General features: G+C 43.4%; 1 protein-coding gene across 1 annotated transcript; it reads right to left on the bottom strand.

Moving 5' to 3' along the window:
• Positions 1–22121: 22121 nt before the first annotated feature.
• LOC147708318 (endogenous retrovirus group PABLB member 1 Env polyprotein-like) lies at positions 22122–22760 on the bottom strand. The gene has a single exon (XM_086925724.1). The coding sequence runs from the start codon at positions 22758–22760 to the stop codon at positions 22122–22124; it is 639 nt and encodes a 212-aa protein (XP_086781850.1).
• Positions 22761–26011: the final 3251 nt, after the last annotated feature.

Genomic DNA, 26011 nt, shown 5'->3' with positions numbered 1-26011 from the left:
GGGAGCAACCGCTTCACGAGGAGTTCAGCTGGTCACAGGGGCTCCTCAGCAGAGAGGTTCCTAGTCCTTCGTGGGTGGGAGGGTGAGCTGGGAGGCGTTAGCGAAGGGGGAGGGACGGTCTGCAGGCACAACAAAATGGTGGGCTTACAATAAAGCAACAGGACGCTATGCGAGGGCAAGCCAAACACTAATGCAATGTTTCAAAGCAGCAGCGCTACACATACAGGTCAGCAACAGCTGAAATCAAGCCTGAAAGGGACAGCTGCAGTTACAGAGCAGTGAACGTAGCAAACAATAGCTGAAATTGACTACGCAAATGCGGAGCGCTACGCAGGGAGCTGGGCGCTTGTCAGGGATGATTGAAAATGCCAGCAGCAAGCAAAAAGAAATTCGATATATAGCGCTACGATAAAGGTTTGGAGATTACATGGGACCAAAGAATAGATGTTGTGGATTTTGGAGAGAAACACGTGAGAGTAGAATGCGGAGATGGAGAAATTCTAACATGTGTGATGGAATGTATCCGGTGGCGCTGGTTGTTGAGGGGGTAGGACGAAAATGTACAGAAAAAAGAAATAATGTAGAGATAGGAAGGAGAAGTTATGAGGATTGTGAACCCAAGGATGCAGTGCTGGAGGATATCCTAAATAGGAGGCCACCACCATATCAACCAAACTCTTTGGGTACAACCCCAAATGCTCCACAGTTAGAGGATAGACTTGCAGAAGCTCCAAAACAATTTAAAAATTTTAGAGATCTTCCGGAAAGAGTAGAAATGAGATATGATTCTGATGTTCCAGTAATAGGAACCAGATTTACCGGGGCACCTAAACAAAGTGATGAAACAAGGAAAAATGAGAATAGAGTAGAACAACAAATTGAAGCACAAAAGAGTACTTCTGAATATATACGTTCAACAAATGAAATGGCTGAAAAGATACAAAAACTTACAAAAAATATAGAGGCTGTAACTGTTCCAGTAACAATAGGTCCTGTAATTCCAGTATTTGTGAATCAGAAGATAAAAGAACCGTCTTTAATTATTCCTTTAAATCAGAGTCTTCAAAAAGTAAAGGAAAAGGTTTACCCAGACATGTCAGAAATTAAACGTACTAATCAAATGATGCCGCCTGATTTAACTTTTAATCAGAGCTTCCGTATAAATTCCCAACAGGAGCAGAGTCCGATTCTATGACTCCTGAGAAAAGTGTAGAGAAAATCGGTTTGACACAAACTTCAGTAGGACCATCAGAGCAGGAATTAAGAGATTGGATTAAAACTCTAAAATTAAAAGAAAATGAACCAAAAACATTAGATGTGGCTAGGCTAAAAATGTATATGGAAGAACTAATAATTGGAACGATTGGGACAGATAGATTGAAAAGTTATCAAGATGATGAATTGATGTTTATTTGTAAGAGTATTACATGGAAAACCAAAAACATACATGATCGATTTGAAGGATTAACAAATGAAATGGATGTAGATTTTTCAAAATTTAAAGCGTTGCAGAAACCTTATAGAGAGGATTTTACTGAAAAAGATATAGAAAATATGAATACAGCAGGAAGAATTACTCAAATAAACAAATTGATTGTGTTGTTGTGAAAAGGGGGAGATATTGATAAGTGGAAAATGATTTGGACAAAAAAAGAGAGGAAAACAGTGACAAATCCACATTAGAGTTCCCAGTAAGAGAGAAAGAAGAAGTGGTAAATGAATTTCCTATGAGAGAAATACCAGGAGGAGGATATGTGCATGTACCTTGGAGCAGACAGGACATTTTATCATTTACAAATGACTTTCCCAGATTGAGAGAGAAACCAGTAGAATGGTATAGACAAGTAGATCGGTTTGTAAAAGTTTCAAATGTTTTGTGGGAAGATTTAGATGGATTGTTTGACATAGTAGTACCAGCAGATCCATGGTCGCAGTGTAAGATTACTGTAGACTGGCCAAAATCTGAATATCCAAGAGATAAAGTGACAGGTGCTCCTGGACCTGAAGTAATTCAAAAGTATGAACAAGTGATAGTATTTTTGAAAAACAAAATTCCACCCAAAGAGACAGATTGGGTAAAAATAGACAGCACAAAACAAGAAGCAAAATAATCAGTTCATGCATTTTATGAGAGACTGTTATTAGTATTTAAGCAATAAAGTGGGTATGAGGAACTGAATGAAAAAGATACAAGTCATTTTGTATATCGTTTTGTGTTCGGATTAAGGCCAGAAGTAGGGGATATGATTAAGGCTAATTTGATGGGGTGGCAATCGTGCTCAGTAGGCGAGGTTTTGAGACATGCAAAATGCTGTAGTGATGAAATTGAAGTAAAGCAAAGGCAACTTAAAGAGAAAGCAATGTGGGCACAAGTGAAAGTTGCAGAACATCAGGTAGCTCAGTTAGAGAACAAAACTACAGAAGGAAATCAGAATAGAGTGAAGGGAAATTTCAGTAAGCAAAAATTAACAGGAAATATAGAAGAAAAAAAGAAGAAATATTCATGTCATTATTGCGGCAGGATGGGGCATTGGAGAAAAGAGTGTAAGTAACCACGAGAGTTAATTCAGAAAATACATCATTGAATCCGCAGGTGCAGAATGAGATAATTCAACAGCCATCGCCACAGCAACAGGTAGTTAATCGACAGTGACAGGTGCCACAACCTCCACTTCCTCACAGTGTAAGCCTACAGAGATACAGTACAGAGACAGGATTCTCCGCAGGAGATCAGGTAACAAGAAATCAAAGAGTGAATGTGATACCGCAGTATTGGCTAAAGGAAGATGGGAGTGAGTCGGATGACAGTGTCTGACGGTGCCTGAGAGAGGGAGAAGAGTGCGTACTTGGCGCTGCACTAGAGGTAGATCAATCTGGCCCTTTGTAGCGGGAATTCCGTTCTCCTACAGAACTGTGCATAGAGATTTGGAACCTCAGTGAATTAGGATGGCCCAAAACTCACCTCAGTACCCAAAATCCCCTTACCGAGCTAGCTACAGTGTCTCATTGGTCATAACAAACTCCCAATGTTTAGACAAACCAGAACATGAACTTAGAATACCTCAGGTATCGAGGAACACATGAACACTCTTTCGCTATGTAATCATTTCAAACCAGAACGTGGAGTAAATGAGGACACGTGCATATTTGAAATATTTATTTACCAATGCAGGGTTCTCAAACGCAGTATCTTATATAATACAAGCAAACATATTATAAGAAACAAAGTTATCAGCATAGTTACTAGTCCATAGAAAGCGAACGGTGACAGCATACTAAGATGCTGAAATGAATAGGAATTAACAACACCTATTTCTCACCCTCCCTAATTAGCACAGTATATTATATCTATGAAGGTCTCTTTTGGGTTTTAGCAGGGCGGGCCCATACCTCAAAATCTCAGTGGCAGAGGATCACATCATCTTCCACCAGCTCTCTGCATGCGAAGCACCATCAAGTGTGTCACATGTGTCCTCAGCAAAGCAACACAAAACCCGCTCAGAGCCAGACCCCGGCAGCAGCTGCACTCGTGCCATGTCTAGGAAGGTGCGAAGATCAGACCCCACAACAACACCGTGTCGAGTCATCCCTGGAGGCCTCAGCACCCACTGTGCAGACAGTGTACCAAGCAAAGCCAATACCAGAGCAACAACATACCATCTCTCAACCAAATCACACCGCTCCTCTAGGTCGAAAGCCAAAACAACAACCATGTGTTGTGTGCAAAATGAAGCAAAAGGACAAATGGCGTCCAAACATCCAACAAGCTCATGCCAACTCAACACAGCACACAGAAAAGAAGCAGCCACATGACACCCCCCCCCAATGATCCGAGCACGGCCAAAAATAAGGCAAGGCAAGACCAGAATAGGGGCACAACATGAAAGCAGAGTTCAATAACAACGAGCCAAGGCAATCTTCAAAAGAAGATGCGAGGGCCTTACAGCGGCCAAAGTAAAAAGTTCTAAACTTTTCAACTCAAGGCCCACTTCCATTCAAGTCAATAGGCTTGGGGTGTAGAAAAAATTGTTTGTACGCAAAAAGCACCCCTAAAAAAATACAATCAGGAACGTGCCATCAGCCAAAGTTTCGAAGGCCTCTCAGGAAAGGACTGAATAAGCAAAATACGCAGCTACAGCCTCCAGCATGAAACCACTGCCATCATCCGAAAACAGTTCAGCCACCCAATTAAGTAGAGGGAAAGAACATACGTGTCCCTCCAGCACTGGATCCTCCAGCATCACCAGAGGACAACTCAGTGGGCTCCCAAGAAAGCTCCGTGCCAAGAACCATTGCGCCGCTGCGAGCACGTCCCAATGACCCATCAGTCTATGCACCGCCGCCAAGGCCACAATCCCCTCGCCAGAACAAATCAACTTGTGAGCAACTACGGGACTCATCAGATTATTAAAATTGATGCCAGGAGACACCGCCCCGCAGAGACACAAATCAAGGGCCCAGTCCAAATCGCAGCTCAGGCAATGAAACACAGGCTGGACACATGTGAAACAGGAAAACCGAAATGAGAATCTAAACGCCGCGCTCAAAGTCGCAAGCGGCAGTGCGCCATAGCAATCAAGCATCCGGTTGCGAAACAGTGGCAGGAGGGGCTGTGCGGCCTCCAACGCAGGACGGGCATCCATGTTCAATAAAACAAAATATCACCAAAACGCCCGCAGCCAACGCCAGCAAAACAGGGAAGCCACCAAACAGGCTCGAAAACATAGAATGAAAAAAGGCAGGGATGACTCCAAATATTCTCTCGAAGGAAGTCACGAGACCACCGCTAACTATCTTAAAAACGTGAGCGAGGCCAGAAGTGGAGGAGGCACCAAAGATTCGATGAACCAGCTCGCCGAAATGTAACGGCAAATCAGCATTCACAAGCGGCTGCACCTCTGTGCGCGTGCCAGCCATGTGAAGGACAAATGTCCCTCGGGCCGAACTCAGGGCCACCTCTCCTCGAGACAAAAGGGCTCCCACTCTACCCACACCACTGAACTCTGCCTTCAAGGTCGGGACGCGCGGCCAGATGGAAACACCTGAACTCCCATGCGTAGGAGGACACAGAACGTCCCTGCAACAGACCACACGCTCTGACACTGTCACCACAGAAGCGATACCCTCAATTAACCCACAACATTCTTCGGTATTCAACAGCAAACAACTACCGCTTGCCAGCAATGTGAAAGTTGGAACAACTGCGGGAACCGGAGCACCCCTCAAAACACAGGCCAAACTCTGCCGGTCCTGCTCACAAGAACTGTGCAACTGGACGTGTCCGCACATCAATGAACGACCAGGTGTCTCTGTGCACTCCTCCCCCCGAAGACAAACCTCTCTCTCGTCTTTCAGGCACCCACAAGTGAATGGAAGCGACCATGCCCCATGGAGAAACGAGCCACCCAACGGTTCACATCTCCCCATCGCAACATATTGCATACAATTTGCAAACTTGTACAAGGCAAATGGCAATGCGATCAATCCGTGGACAAGCCACGCTGCATCAGCGGCCCCAGCCACAGAGAACGGCAAAGACTCCAACCCCTCAACATGCAACATGGAAAAGGATGCATCACGCACTGAAAGCATGCACTGCCTGTCTGTCAAATTAAAAGGGGCAAAGAGGGAGGACACGTCCATGTAACTCCAAGGCACCCCACCAGCCCCAAGCGCCTGCAGGGTCCACGCAAATTGCACAATGGAACGCAATTGACTCCGACCATGGTACAACACAGACACCCCACCATGCACACCATCAACAACAGAAGATACAATACCATTCAACGTGCAAACGCGTGAAGAAAGCATGTCAATACCACCATCCACAACAGCAAGCACCCTCTCCAAATCAGGCCGATCAATTGCTCCAAGGCGCCCAGCAGCCTCAACCTGTGAAGTCCTCCAGACCCCATTGCAAATCGCATAAATCCATCCCCTACATCCACCACTAGCCGGGCCTTCCATGAAATCATTCAAATCCACACCATCAGTCAGCCTGGATAGATGCAACTCAACTGCAGCCAATGTAGAATGTTGAAGCCAATTCCGACACAACCCGCCCACCGAGCAAGTGGTGACAGAATGGTCAGCATCAAAACGGGGACCAGGCCCAACCCGTGCAAATCCTTCAGTCAAACCCAAAAAGCGACGCCGGCAAGAACCAGAGCCCCTGTGCCACACCAGCCAACCCCTCGGATCCAAACTGGACACACCAAAGGATGAACTGTGCAACAGTGCCCGCAATTCTCGAATGGAAAACCGTGCTATATTATTCCAACCGGAATATTCTTCCAAATCGGGGACAGTAGGTGTATTCAATTCTTTAGAAGTAGCCAATCCAAAGCATGTTGTCCGGAAAATGGCAGAACTCAAGAACAACACATGACTTGGGATGAGACATGCACGGCGCAAAGCCCCAACGCCCTGCACCCGCCAACATCCAGAACCCCAAACCGATCCAAGGTCAATGGTCTCCTTCCATAGCTCGCAGCCCTCTACAGCCAATTTGTCCAGAAAGGACCTCGAACACAACAATTCATTATCGGCAAGTCCAACTTTGGGCATGGACTTTTGTGTCATTCTAAAACAAAAGGACTCAGGACTTGATTGACTAAAGTTGGCAAAACAAGTGTACCTCTTCAAAAATGCACTAGAGCTGCCCTGCAACGGTGCTGGGCAATGCTCCCACTGTGCGCAACCTACAGCACCCCCTCTGGAACTCGTCCCATGCAGACAATGGCCACCAAAATGTTGAAAGCAAAATAATTCACCACAATCAGCAGACTCCAAATATAAATCTTCAGCATCAAAGGCAGCATTATACTTCAAATCAGAGAATAACGATTCCACGGCCGGAACATCCCAACCATCAGAACGCACGTTTTGCCTCACCACATCCCCCATGTTCTCCCCGAGCACACTAGGGACACCAACCACTTCAGTAGGGCCATGGATCCGAAATTCAACCGCATCCCACACAATCCCATCAAGAACAGGCCAAGCAGTGATGCCAACAAAACTCAAGTCTCTCCTCAGTCTGTGCGCTGAATGTGACGAGGAAAGGGGGGCCAAAGTTCCATCAAGACGCCGAATGCATGTTCTCTCCTCGACATAGTGTCCATCGACGAGACGGAAAAAACAAAACACAAAACCAACCAACATAAAAAGTCAAACTGAAAAAAGTACCAGCCAAACATATGTCCAAGCGGGGATCAAAAAATGTTTTTTAAATAAAGTGGCACAAACTGCAAAACGTGAGGGATCCTTCGAATTCACCGAAACAGAGTCAAAGGAGAATCGGGACTCTGTGGCCAAACGAGTTTGCAAATCAGGCATAGATAAATCAGCTGGATAGGTGTAATCTAGGTCATCAATGCTATTAACAGGAAAAGTACTCAATAAAGGATTGGAAACAGCAGGCATCTCGAGGGCCACTTCTGTCTCAGCATAAGAAGCAGTGGCCAAAACAGAATTTCTCACAATCGAAGGATAGGAGACCGCCGGTGTCATACTATGAAGAATCGGCCACCCTGTGTATCTCATTGTCAATTGAAATAAACCTGTTTTCCTTACGACCTGGAAGTGGTGGTAAAATGACTGTTCTCATGCCCTTCACTCCAAGAACGGGAACCGGAGCTCGATAGGAAGGACCAAATTCTTTCTTGTTATCGAACTTCTCTCGAACCAATTCTCCAACTTGGGGTAGCCAGCCAACTACCGGGATCTGCAACGCATCATCCGATGTGGAGGGCAAATGTTCCTTTGCAACACTATCTCTGGTCTTTTGTAGATCCTGTAAAACATTGCAATGTTCATCTACGTCAAAGGCCGTGGCTTGGGCCACGCAGTCTAGACCGTCGAGTTAAGGGACATACATCTTGATACCAAAGAGCATTTCGTACGGGGTCCGCCCACCCAGAGACCTTCTAGGGAGATTATTAAGAGCACTCTGCACGCCATTGAGATGGGCCAACCAGTTTCTGCCAGTACCTATAACTCGTGCTGTCAAAGATTTCTTTAAGTCACGGTTCATTCGTTCCACTACACTATTACCCTCAGGTCTTATGGAGACGAAAACTTGACTTGGACCCCCAACAAAATCATAGCATCCTTATACGCCTTAGAGGCAAAAGCCGGACCCTGATCCGAATGGAAGGTACCACAGGCAAAAATCCCTGCAAAGACACGCAATTCTCTTATGACAGTCCATGAATCAGCGCTGCGTTCCATGGATTTGCCCCACTAACATTTGCCAATTGTATGCCGGACTACTCGGTCTCGCACCTGGAGCAATTCCACCATACCCAGCTACTCCACTGGGCGCTGTCGCCAGCGGTTAGAGATGCAGCCACTAGGCCGCACACTCCTTTTGAGGCTTTCCTTGCTAAAACTTCCACCATGCGAGGAACCATCTCCTTTCTGTATGGCCTCCTTCTCTCTACTTCTATTTCTCCTAGACCGCGTTACATGGGCCTCTGGGAGGAACTCCTTGAGCGCACCATCTCGGACGAAGAATGGTCCTGTCTGTGGCATGACATAGCGAAACACAGCCACTCCTTAGATCTTAGGGAGGCCCATCTTAAGACAATGATGGACTGGTACCTGTACCCGGCCAAATTACGGAGAATCTTTCCGGATTCTTCGGACAGATGCTGGAGAGGCTGCGGGCTGTTGGGTGATTTCCGCCATATCTGGTGGGACTGCCCGATCATCCGTCCCTACTGGGCTGAAATTCTGTCCCACATCAAGGAGATTCTGGGCTATCCTATCAAGGACTCATTGGACCATGTTCTCCTAGACCTTCGGGACCCCGACCTTGAGCATCAGACGCGGGCTGACAAAAAGATTCTTGGCCTGGTATGTGATGCTCACTAAGTCTAGTGATCACCTTGTACCATGCCAAGCAACCCCTATGATGATTGGTTGTAAGTCAGCCTTATAGACCAGCTGTCCTAGTGGTAGCGTGGACAAAGCAGTCTTAGGCTAAACTCTGAAAGGCATGTGAAGCAAGCTGTTTTACCATATACAACCCCCTTGAATACCAATGAAAGGACACCACACAGATATATATTGAAAATATATATATATATTTATTAACTACAAATATCCCCTATACTCTTTATGAGCACAGAAGCACAAGCGTTAAAACAAAACACAGTTAAAATACACAAAAGTTGCACAATATGGATGAGGGCGGGTGGCCACTCAAACCATATATTAAACAAGCAACAACAAGCAAACTCACCGCCACAGCCCGGCTTTAACAGGAAGCCAGGCAACCTTTGTTGGGACGGGGGCGGGGCCAGACAAAAACAGGAAGCAGGCGCTCCTGTGCCCGCCGGAGGATTTCCATGTTAGCTAGCGGGGCTCCCGTGCTCGTGGAGAGACCCGCGGCCCCCGCCTGTTAACCTGAATGACACGCTGGCTGCTGAGGGACACAAGAAGAACCTGGTGAGTGGGGTGTGAGGGGGATGTGAGCGCGCGCGTGTGTGTGCGACGGCGGGGGTGTCTCTGTATGCGTGCGTGTGTGTATGTGCGCTCGTGTGTGTGTCTCTGGTGAGGTAAGGGGGGGGGAGCGTGTGTGTATGCAGTGTGTGTGTGTGTGTGTGTATGCGACGGCAGGGGTGGGTTCTCTGTATGTATGGGTGCGTGCATGGGCGCTTGTGTGTCTGTGTATGCGCATGCGTGTGTGGTGCCGTGCGCGCCCTCGAGGAGGAATCTGAGACAGCGACGCTCGTGCTTGAGCTCTGTCTTACATTCCTCCTAACACGCCAACAAAAGATGTCTCGCAGACAGCAGGCTTCGCCTGCTTTTTACGTCTGCGAGACCTAAAAAGTGGTATAAGAGATACCAATCGAAAAGGAAACAGGCCTAGGGCCTTGGGAATCGCTGGAGCTGATCGGGACTAACAGTGACTAAGTCGGGAAAGGCCTGCGGGACTCGGGTGCAGTGTTTAAAGTGCACGCATTCACCAATGCATTGTCCATGGTGCGTAAAAGTTACAAAGTTAGTGTTTTAGGAACCTTCCGAGTGACCTAGAGGAGTGAAACTTTAGACACAGACACTAGAGGTGTGTACCAGTGTAGGAACACCGGCGTTGTTGAGTTACCTCACCCACAGGAAGCGGGTGCACAGTGCGAAGTAGTGTTGGGTTTCGTCACGCAGGTCGATGGTGCTTGGAGCTGAAGATGCTGCAGGCGGCTCGATGTGAAGAGTTCCGGTGGATCCAAGGGTGGATCTGAAGTGGTAAAGACCTGAAAGCAGAGGGGACAATGTTCAAAGTCACTAGCCAGTGACTACCATGGAACCAGATTGGAACCAGGCGATGTCGGGTGCAAACAGGCGATGAGGTGTAGCTTCTCTCAGCAGCCACGTAGACACGAAGAGGTCGAGGACGTCCAGGCGTCGGTCACGAGCTGTCCCACGAAGGCTCTAGCTGATGGCAGTGTCGGCAACTTGATCAGAGCAAACAGGTGTTGGCTAATGCAAGCCACGCATGAATCAAAAAAGGCTTATCACTCGGACCAGCAAGGTCAGAGCGGGTGCTCCTTTTTACAGGAGCGAGGGCAAGTCTGGAGCAACCAGACACGCAGTGTAAATTGTAGGTTTCGTTGCCAAGATGGCCGCTAACCACGTGGCAAGTGGCCGGGATGCCGCGTCGAGTGGCACGATGCAAAAGGGCCCCACGCAGATCGTGGAGATGCTGGGGGGCTAATCTTCGGTGCAAGGGCTGCTCGGTTGTAGGGGTTCTCAATCCCCAAAGCACAGTATCAAGGGTGCCTCGAGTGCTGCGCAGTCAGCTTTTCGGGGGTCTTCCAAGATGTCCGGTCCCACGTCTCTCGATGCCTCCACGGGTCCCTTCTTTGCAAGGACTGTGGATCGGGCGGTGAGAAGTCTGGGAGTCTGGGTCTTGTCAAGCTCTGGGCTCGGGCTCCAGCGGGAGGCGGCGGCAAAGCAGACATTGAGTTGCTGGTTGGTGCCTTTGTTCACAGGGTGGCCACTCCTAGGCCACAAGGGAGATGCTCTTCAGTCTTCTGTGCAGCAGAATGTCGAAGTCCAGTCGTCTTCTTAGTTTCAAGTTGATTCAGGATGATCTGAGGTGCTATGGCACTGCTCCCACTCTTATTCCCAATCTGAGGGGTGGATCACCTGCTAGGTCCCTCCTCTGGGTGGGACCAGGAAGGGGGGCGGTTACACCCCCTTTCCTTTGTCCAGCTCCTCGCCAGGCCTGGGTCTGGGAAGTCCCAGGACCGGTTTGGACTGGCTTATGCACGGGGACACCTTGTGTGCCCCGGGCATGTCTGATTCTATTCAGCCCTGTCCTACCCAATACACAAAATCCTGTCTGGGGTGGTGCTCGCACCTCCCAAGGCAGAAAACCCTTTGTTCAAGCCTCCCTTGCTGGAAGGACTCCCAGCAGCAGGAGGTCAGACTTGTGTCTGTGGTGGCAGCATCCATTTTGTGATGCTGAGGCTCTTGTTTACTTTAACCGGGGTTAAGGCTATGTACATTTCGTGTCCCTCTAGAAGGGTGGAATGCTATCCCCGTCGACAGAACTGTCGAGGGGATAGTATTCCAAATCGTATGACACCTTACTCGACATGTTTTGATAAAGCCAAATCAAAGTTAGCATATAACCGCGAGGATTATAATGCACTTAAGAGTATATGGTATGGCAATATCCCGGAACAGCTAAGGGAGTTGTTCCCGACAGCTGCAGACAGGCTCAGCTCATGCTAGAGCACCATCTCACATGAAACCACGCACTCTGCCCCCAGGATTGCAGGGGCCTTCCATAGGAATGGCTTATAGGTTAACATGTGTCCAGTTAAGGTTAGATATAGGGATACTATATCTAAGCAAGAGGTGATTACATCAACTTACCCCAGCTGAGTGATCAGCCAGTTGTGTCAAAATATGGAGGCCAGGCCAGGGGTGGCACAATACATGCTGCAGCCCCTGGTAGTCCTTGGATACACCTATGCCCTGGGTACCTAGGGTACACTGTTACAGGGGTCTATAAGGTGAACCAGTTCCAATTGTGTATGCACCTAAGGTACATGGAGTCCATTTTAAGGAGAGAGTAATTAGCCTGGGGCCCTGAATAGCAGGACCCCAGGCCAACTATGACAAAAACCAGCTAAACACCAGGCAAAAAGTTTGGGGGTAACCATAGTCAGATATCCACCTTCCTACACGGCCAAGCTGACGTTAGCAGCAGCTTGGAAGAAAAAAGGAGGCCCCAGCGCTCTCTCTGTGGCATGCGAGATTATGGCAGCTGTTAAGTACGGAACGGATGGCAGACATCTTTTGGGGCGATTTTAAGAATTTCTCCTTCCGATGGGGTCCTTTGGTCCGCTTCCTCTCTAGCGGCTTGCCCTCTGCGGTTTATCCGCCCTCATTACGGGCCCTTCACCTATTCCAGACCTGATTGGCCATGCCTGACTGACTGTATGTGTGCGTGTAGGTTACCACCACTGGGGTAAGGGGTGGGAGCGGGGTGGGTAGGGTTGTTGTGAGTTGGGTTTTGGTGACACCCGCAGCGTAGTTTAGCGGGGCGGTGGAGGAGGCGACATATAGACATCCTTGCTGGTTTATCAGCACCTTAGGAGGTATGCCCGCTCTAGCTTGTAGTCCCCCGGATGCCTTGCCTTCCTGTTTATAGCCTGGACCACACTCCCCAAATTATTGTATAGCTTGAGGGCATTCTCCGTCCAGATGTACGTGTTCTCCGTGTTCTCTGCAATCCATGTGCCTGATACCGTACCCCCCTGCGAGGGAAGTTGAGCGGGATTGTCGCTTTTCTTTTATGGTTCTTATCAAACTGTTAATAAAAACAACGTTTACAAAAAAAAATGACAATGTCACTAATAGAATCAGAAAAGAATAGTATGTTTCCTGTTTTTGATCAAGAGAAAACACCTCATGAATTGAAGGAGCTAGTCAAAGAACAAGTGTGGGATTTCACAGGAGAAGATATTGGCTTGATGAAAAATGAAGATCCTGTGAAAGTTTCTGTGAAAGAAGGAATAATTTACCCAAATAATCACCAATACAAAATGACAGCTGAAATAATTGAAGGAATAACCCCAGTGATAAATAAAATGATCAAACAAGGGATCTTGAGAGAAATAGAAAGCAGTCCTTGTAATTCGCCTATAATGGGATTGAAAAAGCCTAACGGAACATTCAGAATAGTGCAGGATTTGAAAAAGGTAAATAAAATTGTTGTTCCATGTTGTCTGATTGTGCCAAACCCAGCTGTAATTCTATACCAAATTCCACATGATGCAGAATGATATACAGTCATTGATCTATGTAATGCGTTGTTCACTGTTCCATTACATCCTGAAAGCCAGCCAATATTTGGAGACCGTATCTTGGCATGGAGCCGAATTCCTCAGGGGTATACTGAAAGTCCATCCATCTTTAATCAATTGTTAAAGAAATCATTAGAAAGTTTAAGTATGCCTGGAGAATCAGTTTTAGTGCAATATATTGATGATTTGTTAGTGGCATCAAAAACAAAAGATGCATGTGTTTGAGACACTGTTGCACTGTTAAATCATTTAGCAGAAGATGGACATAAAGTATCACCGTCAAAACTACAGTTTTGTCAGAAAGAAGTACAATATTTAGGCCACAAAATTGCTAAAGGAATTAGACAAGTCACAGTAGAAAGATTTAAAATGATACAAGGAATGAAACCTCCAAAAACACAGGGACAGGTGAGAATGTTTCTTGGAATGGTAGGATACTGTCGACAATGGATTAGTGGATTTTCACTAATAGCTAAACCACTACAGAGATTGACAAAAGCAAATGTAAAAGATCCAATACACTGAATAAAGCAGAATTGGAAGATTTCGAGCAGCTAAAAACGAGTCTATGAGAAGCACCAGCATTAGGAATGCCAGATTATGAAAAAGAATTTGAACTGTATTGCAGTGAGAGAGAAGGATGTGCATTGTCAGTTCTAATGCAAAGACATGGAAAACTGAGAAAACCAATTGCATACTTTTCTGCTGTTTTAGATTCCATTGCAAGAGCTTTGCCGCGATGTTAAAAAGCAATAGCTGCTACAAGTATGAGTCTGGAACAAAGTGAAGGTATAGTGATGGGATTTCCTTTGAGAGTATATGGAACTCATGCGGTAGAGATTCTCCTCACTAGAACCAGAACACAGTACCTTACCAATAACAGAATGACAACATACGAGAAAACAATCTTAGGTGCAGATAATGTGACAATTTCAAGATGTGTAAATGTGAATCTATCTACACTGTTACCTGATGTTATGGATGTGGAAGTAAGAAATGAAGTTGATCACAAATGTTTGGATGTTCTTGAATACTGTACCAAACCAAGGTCTGATATCAAAGATGTACCATTGCCTGAATCTGATTATGTGATGTTTGTTGATGGCTCATGTTTAAGAACAGATGAAGGTGTACTGAGTGCTGCATATGTTGTTTGTACAGTAGCAGATGTCCTAGAAGCATCTTGTCTGAAAGGAATTTGTTCTGCTCAGATTGCAGAATTGATTGCTTTGATTCGAGCATGTGAGTTGGGAAAAGAGATAAGGGTCACTATAGTGACTGACAGTCAATATGGTTTTGGGGTTGTCCATGATTATGGTCAACTGTGGTCCCAAAGAGGTTATATGACTTCGGCAGATCCCCCATCAGAAATGCTGAATTTGTGAGAATGTTGATTGATGCAATTTAATTACCTGACAAGATAGCTGTTGTGAAATGTGCAGCTCACAAGAAAGAGATGACTATATTACCAGAGGTAACAAATATGTTGACTCAATTGCAAAATATTGTGCCAAAAATCTTGCATCCATAAATCGGTATAGACAAACTGAACATGTTTCAAGTCCTTTGATGCTAACCACAGTAGTTGAGACATGGCAGAAGGTGAGACAAATGCAGGAGGAAGCCAGTGAAGAAGAAAAAGATAACTGGTTAAAAGCAGGATGTAGACAGGGAGAAGAGGATGAAATCTGGGTTTACAAAGATGAAAGACCAGTAATGCCTGATAACATGATCTCAAATATGGCCCGAATGTATCATGGTCAAGCCCATATCAGGAGAGACGCTATGATTTGAATGTTTAGACAGACATGGTATTACCCTAAGTTTTGCAGAAAGTCTGTGCCAAAGATGCCTTGTATGTCAACAATTGAACCCAAGAAGGAAAACAGTTGTGAGTTTGGGAACCATTGGACGGGAGGGAGGTCCATTTACAAGAATGTAGTTGTCGAGTTACCACCATGTAATAGACTTAGGTATGTACTTGTGATCATTTGTCTGTTTTCACGGTGGGTTGAAGCCTTTCCAACCAGGAGAAATGATGGAGTGACAGTTGCAAAACTACTGTTGCGTGAGATAATACCACGCTACGGTTTCCCAGTAACAATTGAAACAGACCGTGGAACACATTTCCATAATGAATTAATGCAAATGATTTGTGAAGCCCTGGGCATTCATCAAAAGTTAAACTGTGCTTACAGACCAGAAGCTTCTGGGGTAGTTGAACAAGTAAATGGAACAATAAAAAATAGAATTGCAAAAATTTGTTTGGCCACAGGACTAAAATGGCCCGATGCACTGCCACTTGTTCTAATGACTTTGAGGAGCAATCCTGATAAAAGAACAGGATTAAGTCCTCATGAGATTTTGATGGGAAGAGTAATGAGACAAGCATTTTTGCCAGTTTATAAACTGTTGAGTATAAATGATGATATCATACTGGATTACTGCAAAAGTCTGTCTGACGTGGTAACTTCTGTGCTCCATCAGGTGGGTACTGAGGCACAAACGCAAGAAAAACATCCAGCTCATGATCTAGTCCCTGGAGATAAAGGTTCGCAGGAGAAGAAACTGTCTAGTGCCTTGCTGGGAAAAGCCTCAACAAGTTGTTGTGCTTAGTACCGCTGCAGTTAAATGTGCTGGAGTCAAAAGGGGGGTGCACGCCAGTCACACTATTCGTGTGCCTCAGCCTGAAAATCCACAGGAAGAAAGTGAAAGTACCACTGACTCGGACTCTGAGGGTGAACCAGAAAGAGACCCAGATACTGAAGCCTGACCTGTTCGTCGAGATCTGGAGATATCAGATACTAGCTCTGCATCCGAAGGAGAAAATGAAATTGTTGAAATACCACATTTTGAAGATCGACCTGTAAGTCGAGATTTGGTAGAGACTGATACCAGTAAGGACACTGAGCTAAGTGAAAATAAAACTGGTAATCAAGAAGATACTGAAGGACAGTCTGAAAACCAAAATCTCAAAACTGGTGAAAAGGAAATAAGTCACGATGAGGATGAGCTTCCGAGTACCAGTTATGGAGAAGTTCCTAACAGGGTAAAAGAACTGCCCAAAGAGAAAATAAGCTCAGAAAAAGAATCATATCCTGTAAAATTCATTATAAATGAAACTATAGAAAGATCGGAAACAGAGACTGATGACAGTGATGATCACACTCAATTAAGGAGAAGTTCAGGAAAAAGAGCATGAAGAGTGGAACGAAACACTGTTGAACCTGAAATAAAAAGAGTTCAAAAAGGAGATAATTGGCCTAAAGGAACTGATGGACTGAAAATTAAACTGGTTAATAAAGCAAAAGTACAAGAAGATCAAGTGAATGAAATAACCAGTCAAAAGGAGTTGTTGGGAAAGAAAATAGAGATTGTGCGAGGCCAAAAAGAGAGAGAAGACCAAATAAAAAATATAAATCACCTGAGTGGTCCTATATGTTGCTGCCTCCAATAAGTGAAGTAAATAGCAACCTTTAATTTGCATTGTCCAGGTGATGAAAAAGAAAGTGAGTAAACTGTGACTCAAAGAAAGAAAAGGAGATTTCAAAGAGGTTTGGAGAAACCGTGAAAAGAAGAGATATAATTTAGATTGAAAAGAACATTGTAAGTGAAAACAAAGCTAAAGAGAGACAATTTAGAGAGTGGAAAGATTGTGAAAATTGCTGTGTAAAAAAAAATGGCTACTGAGTGTTCTATTTTTAGAAAATGGTGTAGAATGTGGTTATTATGCACTGGAATATTAATGTTAGTATGGTTAATTCTTGCTATTATCATTCCTTTAACCCCTTGCATGCTGTGCTTGTGACGGAACGGTTCTATCACGGCCCGCTCGACGCGCCTGCGTGGCGCTGATTTCGCGCCTGCGCGGCGCGTTCCATTGAGCGGGCGCGGTCGTGACGGAGTCGTTCCGTCACAAGCACAGCTCACCCGCGAGCCGTGACGGAGCGGTTCCGTCACAAGCACGTGACCGCCGCACGGCTGCCCTACCCCCTTAGCGCTGCGGCGGAATAGCCGCCGCAGCGAAGGGGTTAAAACCTGATTTAGAAAAATTTAAAGCAAATGAGAGTTTCAAAAGTTAAAAATATTGAGTTGAAAAATTTGAAATTACATGTATATAGGCCTGAAATTCATCAAGATAAGTCAATTAGTGACTTCTCACAAAACACTTTCTCGAGACTATTATCTGAGTATGTAAGGACAATGGATGCCAGCGATTGCAGCGCCAGCATCTGTGTCCGAGGGTGTGACCTATCACCATTCACCGTTAACATATGGAGTGACATGTAGTGTAATAACAAGTTTATTTTACAGGACAGGAAAATTAGAATACTATTATTCAGATTCTGATGATGTATTTGCCAAATTGAAAATTGTTGCTGAACTAAATCAAATTGAGCCTGCTAAAGTTTTTGAAGAATATTTCTTAGAAACACAAGAATTGACACATGATTATGCCTTTAAACATAATTTGACGTGTAAACTGAGAAACAAAGAGAAAGTTTTTCTGAATTTGGTTGAGGAAAGAAGACAACAATATAGGCGACAGGAAAAAGTGAATCAAACTAAATCCACAAAGTGGGCATTTTCAGATGACAATATTGAGGGACATAATGTAAATGTGGCTATAAGTATAGATACACCATTATTGGGAAAATTATGTATTCGAAGAGATAACACTGTGTATGACATTTATTTTGTGGGTGCAAGTCAATGCGAAGATACTTATATTATAAAAGGGGGACGGGGACTTAAAGGTGGTAATGACCCAGTTTTTCCAGGAATGTATTTCCTGTGTGGAAACAAAGCTTATTACAAATTACCCAATCACTGGTATGGATCGTGTTACATTGGCCAGGTCTTTCCCAAAATCTTTCATGTAGATAGAGGTACTAATGGAATTCATGAAATAGGTAAACCACTAAGTCGTAGAAGAAGAGAAAGTGTAATTGAAATAATTGGTAATGTTTTTGGAGCACTGATACCAGCAGTGGGCATATCCTTTAATGCAAACAGAATTAGAAAATTGGCAACAATAGTAGATCAATTGTCAACAGACACAGCTGGAGGATTTTTAATGGTAAACACTGAAATGTTTGCTATGAGAAGTGAGGTGATGCAAAATCGACTTGCTTTAGATATAATTTTGGCAAAAGAAGGAGGAGTTTGTGGAATTTTAAAGGTCCAACATTGTTGTACCTAAATTCCTGATAAAAGTCAAAACATTGAGAAGTATATTACAAATATTACAGAATTGCATAAAGAAATAGAACCACTGGAGGTTGATGGTTTTTCTTAAGAAACTTGCTAGAAGTTTTTCGGCAGTTAAAATTGGTTTTATGAAATAGGTAGATCTATTATAGGGAAAATACTAATACCAGTTACTGTAATAATAATAGTTATCTTCGTTTTGAGATTAAGTTGTCAATGTAGAAAGAGAAGAAATGCTAAAAAGTATTTAAAGAAAGTGATTGAAGAAAAACAATATAGGGAAAGAGAAAAGGGTGATATTGAGATGGAAGAGTTTAAAGAGAAACGTTATCAAGACAGAAAGAAAATGTAAGAAGCAAAAGTATAACTCATACTAATTAAAGAATTTGAAACATGTTGAGACAACATAAAAATAAAATTGGGAGATGTTTGGTGATAAAATCACCAAAGGGGGAAGTTGATGGAGCAAGGTGGAAACAACATTTTTTGTATACCCCTTGTTAAGTCAATTCTCCATAACAGTAACATGTATTAATCGTGTGGTTTTGAAATTAACCAACATAGAATAGAATGCACCTACACAAATACACGTGGGATACTAAATTGCATGTAATGGCCAAGCGTAATTTACTAATTTGTTATGCATCTCGTCATAAAAGGTAGGCATTTGTCATAATTTAATCGGAAATTGCATGAATGTGCTTTTGTCTGTTTATTTGTGGCATAAATCAGGAAGATTGGTAAGAAAAATCACGCATATGTGTTGCTTAAAGCTCGGTAAATACTAACTGGGATACTATTAGAAGAGGGAGGTAAACAGAAGGGCTTTTTTTCTCATAGTTACATTTATTTGTGTTTGTTTCTATAATAGTTCCCAAATTGAGGCCTAAGTGGCCTAAGAAAATAGTAGCTGACTGTGACTCTGAGGTGGCGATCTAAGCGGGCATGCGCTAAGAAGAAGAGAGAGCTGCCTGTGCCTGTGTAGAATGCGTCAAGGACAGTGTGGCATGTCACTTTGAACAGATGCCAACTTTTTTGAATGTCCGCATCTTGAACGTCGGAATAGGGCATCGAATAACGACTTAAAGGACACAACGGAAGAAGCATGACATGAACAATGGGTTTTTCTATTTTTTTTCTATTATAACGATGACTCTGTGGAAATTGAACAGTAAGGCGGTGAGGTGATGCTCATCCACCCCTTAATTTACCAATCACGGACACTCCAGGACCCTAGAGTTACGAATTGTAGATAGATAAGTTAGTGAAAAAGGGTATAAAAGAGGACATTTGGGATAAAGAAATTAGCTTGCTTTCCGATCTAATCTTTGCACCCCGAGATGCTGTTGGACTGCGCAATTTTCCTATGGCGCAGGAACTTTGAAATTTTTCTGAACTTTAACTTTTCAATGGGTGCGGAGTCCTATGTGAGGGGAACATCGAGAGAGATAGGGAGGTGTTCATTGGGAACTATTCTGTCTTACGCTGATGTCTGCGTTTTCTAAATTTTGGTAATATTAATTTTTCTTATTTTCTGAACTGTCATGCTAGTAAATGAATGTTTTAAAATCAAAAAAATTCTTTCAGGTTATTAATGCATAATTGAATTTTTCTCTTGAAATAAAACATAGAGGTCATGCTAGGAGATTTAATCTCTAAATAAAATTTAAATAAATGGAGAATTAAGCAGGTCTTGTTATCCTTTAGTTAACTTTTACTAGCAGATCCATTGACAAATAATGGTGGGGTGTTTTAAATGTTTTCTTTAAATCAAAACCATGGTATTAAAATTAAACTGCAGATGTAAATAATGTATAACATTTTAGTTCTAGACACTCCGCTATAATCCAGCAGCTCTCCTTTGGTCTTCACTGAATTCTCGTAGGAGAGTAAATGTGTTTATGAGTGACTTGCAGTGTTATGGGCCGACTGATGAATACATTGTGAATAGCTCCCTGGGTTAAGGTGATGGTTTATAGAAAATTTCTGGAGCAGCGCTGGACCAACATCCTACACAGATTATATTTACCTAGAATGATGCAAGGACCAACCCTGGCCATGGGCTGGGACAACAGGAGGGCTCCCGACTAATCAGGTGCCAACAGGACAGGACAGGTGCAGAACAGGACAGGTAACCTCCACTAAGTGCAACACCAGCTTCACACCCCTCTCTACAGCAAATTCAGATCTCCAACTGGGTAATTGATACTTCTCCCTCAGCAAACCCTGATTCTTCTGACAGAATGCTCCGCCAGCACACTGCTCTCGATTCTCCTTCAGCATACGTTGGGTCAGTGACAGATCTGTTACAAGTCGGACAAATCATATAGCTAAGCCTACCTTAATTATACTATTTTCAAGGCAATGTACCACCCCCAAATGTTGCAAATATGTATATTCCCTTCAATGTGATTGGTCAGAAAAGCGAGGATAGGTCATCACACCATACTAAGATGAGGTAATTTTCATTGACTTAAATTGATCTAGTTCCCGTCCATAATGTACTTTCCCATGATTTTTTTATTCCACCCAGCAATATTAGTTTCAATTCGTATACAATGTATTTATACAGTTCAATATTTCTTCCTCTCATGGGGGTCAGACGGGTAGGTTCCCAGTAACATCTTGGGTAAGACGGGTTTTGGCAGCCATTCAATAACATGACTTCAAGGATCTTTGTGCTTGACTGCGCATGAGTGAGAGCTTTCAAAATGGAGTACACGTCCCACTTCAGGCCCAAATACGAGCTGATAATAAAGTCAAAGAAAAAAACATTAGAATACAAAAATAAATGTATGTACTGTATACCACTTATTTCTACTCTAATCTCCTTACTTTATTTTAACTATAGCATTAATGGTTAAGCAGAACACACAAGTTTTAATTTAAGCATAGCATAAGCATTAGCATGTGAGGTTTGTGAAGCGGCCATTTCTGGCACTAGTACGCAGCTGCAAGAAAATCCTATCTAAAGCAAAAGACGTCATACTACGTAGATGTGACAGACGCATGCGCAGAAAGGTTCCAGCTTTTTCCACAGCCATTTTAAGACACTCGGGTTGCTGTTAGTAAAAGCACATATGCAAGCTTTCCTTTCTTACTAGAAATGTCGGGTAATGTAATTATTAGTAAAACAAAACATGTTGATTAATTTGTTACATGTTATTTCGAGAGGGCTGAATCTAAGCAAGTTTATGTACGTATGAAACCTTGCTCCATCAATCCCCTCTTTGATGGTATTCTATACCATCACTAATTACGGAATCAGATGCCAACTTTAGCATTCTCCCAATTCTATTTCTTCTATTTCTTTAGGATTTACTTTATCTCTTTTCTTTTGGAAACCCTTCATTCTTTTATAAATATCCCCTTTCCTTTCTTCAAGTTGAATTTCATCAAACTTTCTTCTTTCTCTTTTCATTTACTGCATACCACTTTCTGTTTCTGCAGCATTTGCACCAAATCATTATCACTAAAATCAGTAGTGATATTCCCATTATTCTTTAGCTACAATACTTTTTCCTACATTAGAAAGCCAACTACCTACAGAGGAGAGACTCTTCCATGGACTATCAACCTCCAGTGGTTTCAATTCTTCTTCCAAATGAGTAATATTTCGACATACCTTCCAATTTCAATGCTTTTATCAGGTATGTAAGTGCAACAGTGTTGCGCTTTCAGCATTCTACAGACTCTACCCTCTTTTGCCAATAATATATCAAGAGCAAGTTGATTTTGTAAAACCATAGATCTTATTGCAACTAATTCAGTATTGATCAGTAAGAACCCTCCAGCCGTGTCAGTCGATAAGCGATCCACCACTGTCGATAATTTACATATCCTTTGAGTATTCAGTACTACTCCCACTGAAGGTATCAATGCACTAAATATGTCACCTACAATTTCTGAAAAATGAGCTCTTTTATGTTGTGTTAGTTCATTGTTCTCTTCATTGCTTCCAGTGATTCTTTTCACATGGTATACTTTTGGGAATAGTATTCCGAAATAGCAACTCCCATACCAATGATCATGCTGCTTAAAATAAGCTTTGTTACCACAAATATAATAGACTTGAGGAAACACTGGCTCGGTTCCCCCTTTTAGTACCCAACCTCCAATTATCAGGAAATTGTGTTCACATTCACTGGAACCTATGAATACATTGTTATACTCTGTTTTCAACCTATGAAGACAGGTTTTTCCCTTCTTTTCAAAGTCCAGAGACATAGCAGCATGATTTGTGCCAGTTTCCATAAATCCCTACCTTTCAGCCCATTTGGGCATCTGGGGTTACGGTTCAGTGTCCCTTCTATGAAAATCCTCTCTCCTTTTCTCTACTAAATTCAAAAATATTTTCTCTTCTTCGTGTAACCTACATGTTGAGTGATCCTTATGTGCTTCAGCTATATCTATTGTTTTCATTGTTAGAAAATATTTACTCATAAACCGTGAGTCTCTACTGGTAAGGACAGGGTTCATGTTTCTTTGTATAGGAATTTCAGACAAAATCACATCTATATTAGAATAATAATACTGTAACTTTCCAGTTCTATAAAACAGACTAGTTAACATACCACATGAAATACCATATGTCAGGGGTACATGATGGTATGTTACCCCTTCTGCTACTGAGGTCGGAAATTTCATACAGACGTAGCAATCCCTAACCTCCATAGTTTCTACATAATGCACCAACAGGTTAGCAAATACGTTCACATCCGTTTCTATTTCTACCATGGTGTAATTCTATCTCATCTGGTGCTTCAAATCTACTCTGCCTTGTTTAAAGTTAGCTACCTTTCCATGTGCATCAGTGTCATTCTATTCATTAGCAGCCATCAAGTAAGGTATTGCTAAAGTCAGTCCTAGCCATGCTATGAGCACTATCAATATGCTACATGTGCAAATCCTACAGCATGTCTTTATACAATTTCTTTTCGAGTTTCCAGTAACACTATTGTCAACCATTTATGACTAAGGAGATTTAGCCCCTCTTTGTAGCTTTTACACAGAATACAAACTGTGAAGCTTTTCAAGTTGGTCTCACTTCTCCAATAATTTGATCAGCAATTAGTTCTTCATCACTTTCATCACTGATTTCCAGATTTTCAAAGCCCTCGAGAATCACACAGGTCCATTCAGGACCCCTGAATTTATTATTCAGTCTTTTTAAGCGTGGACTTCTCCTTCTTGGCTTACTTGTTGAGGGTTCAGTTTAACTTGTTACTTCATCCACTTGTTCAGGTTCTTCATTTATTGTTACTAGGCGATATTTTAGTCTTTTGACAAAACCAGGCTAAGTATCACCTTTTCTGAGTCTTTTAGCTGGCCCTGTGATTTCAGATTCTTCAGATGTTCTTTTATTTTCATTAAGTTGTGGCAATCATTGATTTTTAACGTCTTAAAAATTCCTCTCTATCTGACCTTGTCCAGGGCTAATTACCTTTGATGTTTCTGCTTGCATGAGTTCTTCTATACTAGTCTGACCCTGTTCAGGATTTTGCTTTGTTGGGCCTGGAATTATCTCTTCTTCCTGAACTTGCTTTTCTTCACCTATCTGGTCCTGCTCAGGTCTTGTAATTTCATGATTGTTTTCTGCCTGAGCATTTGCTCTAATACCTGTCTTTCCCTGCTCAGACTCAGGAGTGCTGTTGCTGTTTTCTTCAGTCTGAGTGTACTGTTCTTTCCTTATCTGGTCCGCCTCAGAATTACTATAGGCTTTGATTTCTGTAATCTGAGTGCTTTCTTCTATTCCTGTCTCATCCTCACTATCCCTCTGTCTATCTAAATAAGTATGACTTCTTGTTCTTATCATCACTTCAGGTATGTCTACCACTGGAATCCATTCATCCTGACTGGTGCTCGGTTGTTGTACTTCAGCTACCTCAGAATCAACCACTTGAGACCCTTCAGCTGCACAACCTTCAGCCTCTACTTTGTCAGGTTCTGTTACTTTTTTGGTATGACTACCATGAATCCAGTTTGGAATTCCGTTGCAATTTACAGCTGTGGTGGTAACCAATATTACTTGATGTGGTCCTCCCCACCTTTGTGCTAAGCACGACTCTTGGGTGTGTTCTTTTATCACTACCCAATCACCTGGATTCAGATCATGTGCTGTAGTCGACTGTCTGGCCATAGCGTCTTCCCCAACCTGGTGAGAGATAGAACGCACTTGGTCAGCCAACTCTTTGCAGTACCCCAACACCAAATCATCGGATATAGTGAACAGCTTGTGTCCTGGCACACATGCTTGTGTTGCGTCTCACCCGCAAGGGAGGAAAAGAACACTGTAGAGACGCGCTAAAGCGAGACAGCCATGACAAAACTACAAAGCCCATGAGCCTCAGCGGATCTGAAGTCGGTGACGTCAGCACACGCCTGAGCCGTTTCCTTCAAAGAAGCTCACGGGGCATCAGAGAGACGCCGATTACTTTACCGGAGGAGCCGCAGTGAAGACGGAGGCGGGTAAGGGTGCTTTGCGCACCAAAAACCTTTAAAGTACTTCAGGGTCATAGAGGTGGGCTCCTTTCCTTGAGGTGGCGACTGTGGGGGTATTGATGCTGCTTCGGTTGGTTGCTCCGTTGGCGGAACCAGAGTTAAAGTTCCATGCAGAGCAACTTAGCAGCAAAACCCCATGACATGTGTTGTGCATTTCCTGTTAATTACCTGTTTGAATTCTTGAGCGGTAGGAACCTCCTGTGTACTTTGCTACAAAAAGGCTACAAGGGAGTCTGGCCAAACGAGTCCAGAAACGTTTTCCTGTGTTGGCGAACCACTCGGTTCATGCGGGTAAAACGATCCTTGCTTCAAACAAAAAGGCGACTTTGTTTGCAATACTCACTACGTTAAGTTACCTTGGTTTACTGCCTGGAGCAGTGGGCACTTTCTACCTGTTTTTCTGTTGGGTTACAAGAGTGGTGTTAACTCTTCCTCAGAGGAGGATGTGTACAAGAGAGAGTGAGTGAGAGACAGTGCACAGCACTCCTTGTACTTTGTGAAATAACATTTGTGACTTCAGGCCTCTGCTCAAGACGTATTGAAACAGAGGGCAGTATTTTGATTCCTGATTTCTTTGGTGTAATTCCAACTGTGGTCAAGTAGTCATGCCTGTTTCTTTATATGTCCTGAAGCAAGGGTAACAAGAGTGAGCAGGAGGACGGCTCTTCCGCAACCGTGTCTCTGTAAAAAGGGATTGACTAATCGGTATGTTGTGGTATCCTCTGTGAACATTTCGTTCTTAATGTTTTATGTGCTGCTGAGAAATACTGCTGATTGTTATGTTTCACCTCCAGATCTAGCTGAAATCCAATACCTGTCTTAAGCGAATCGCAGATTAGAAGAGGTTTTTTTCTTTCTTTACAGGTATTGCTAAATAGTGTTCTAGCTACCATCCAAGAGGGTTAGGGTAGGAAAGGAAGACTCTATAGGTTACATTGTTAGTTATACCTGTCTTGTTCTTATACAGGTCTCCCTCC

This window comes from Lissotriton vulgaris, chromosome 6 (genome assembly GCF_964263255.1).
Source record: "Lissotriton vulgaris chromosome 6, aLisVul1.2, whole genome shotgun sequence".
In the NCBI taxonomy this organism is placed as follows: Eukaryota; Metazoa; Chordata; class Amphibia; order Caudata; family Salamandridae; genus Lissotriton; species Lissotriton vulgaris.
This window is presented reverse-complemented; position numbering and strand designations above follow the sequence as displayed.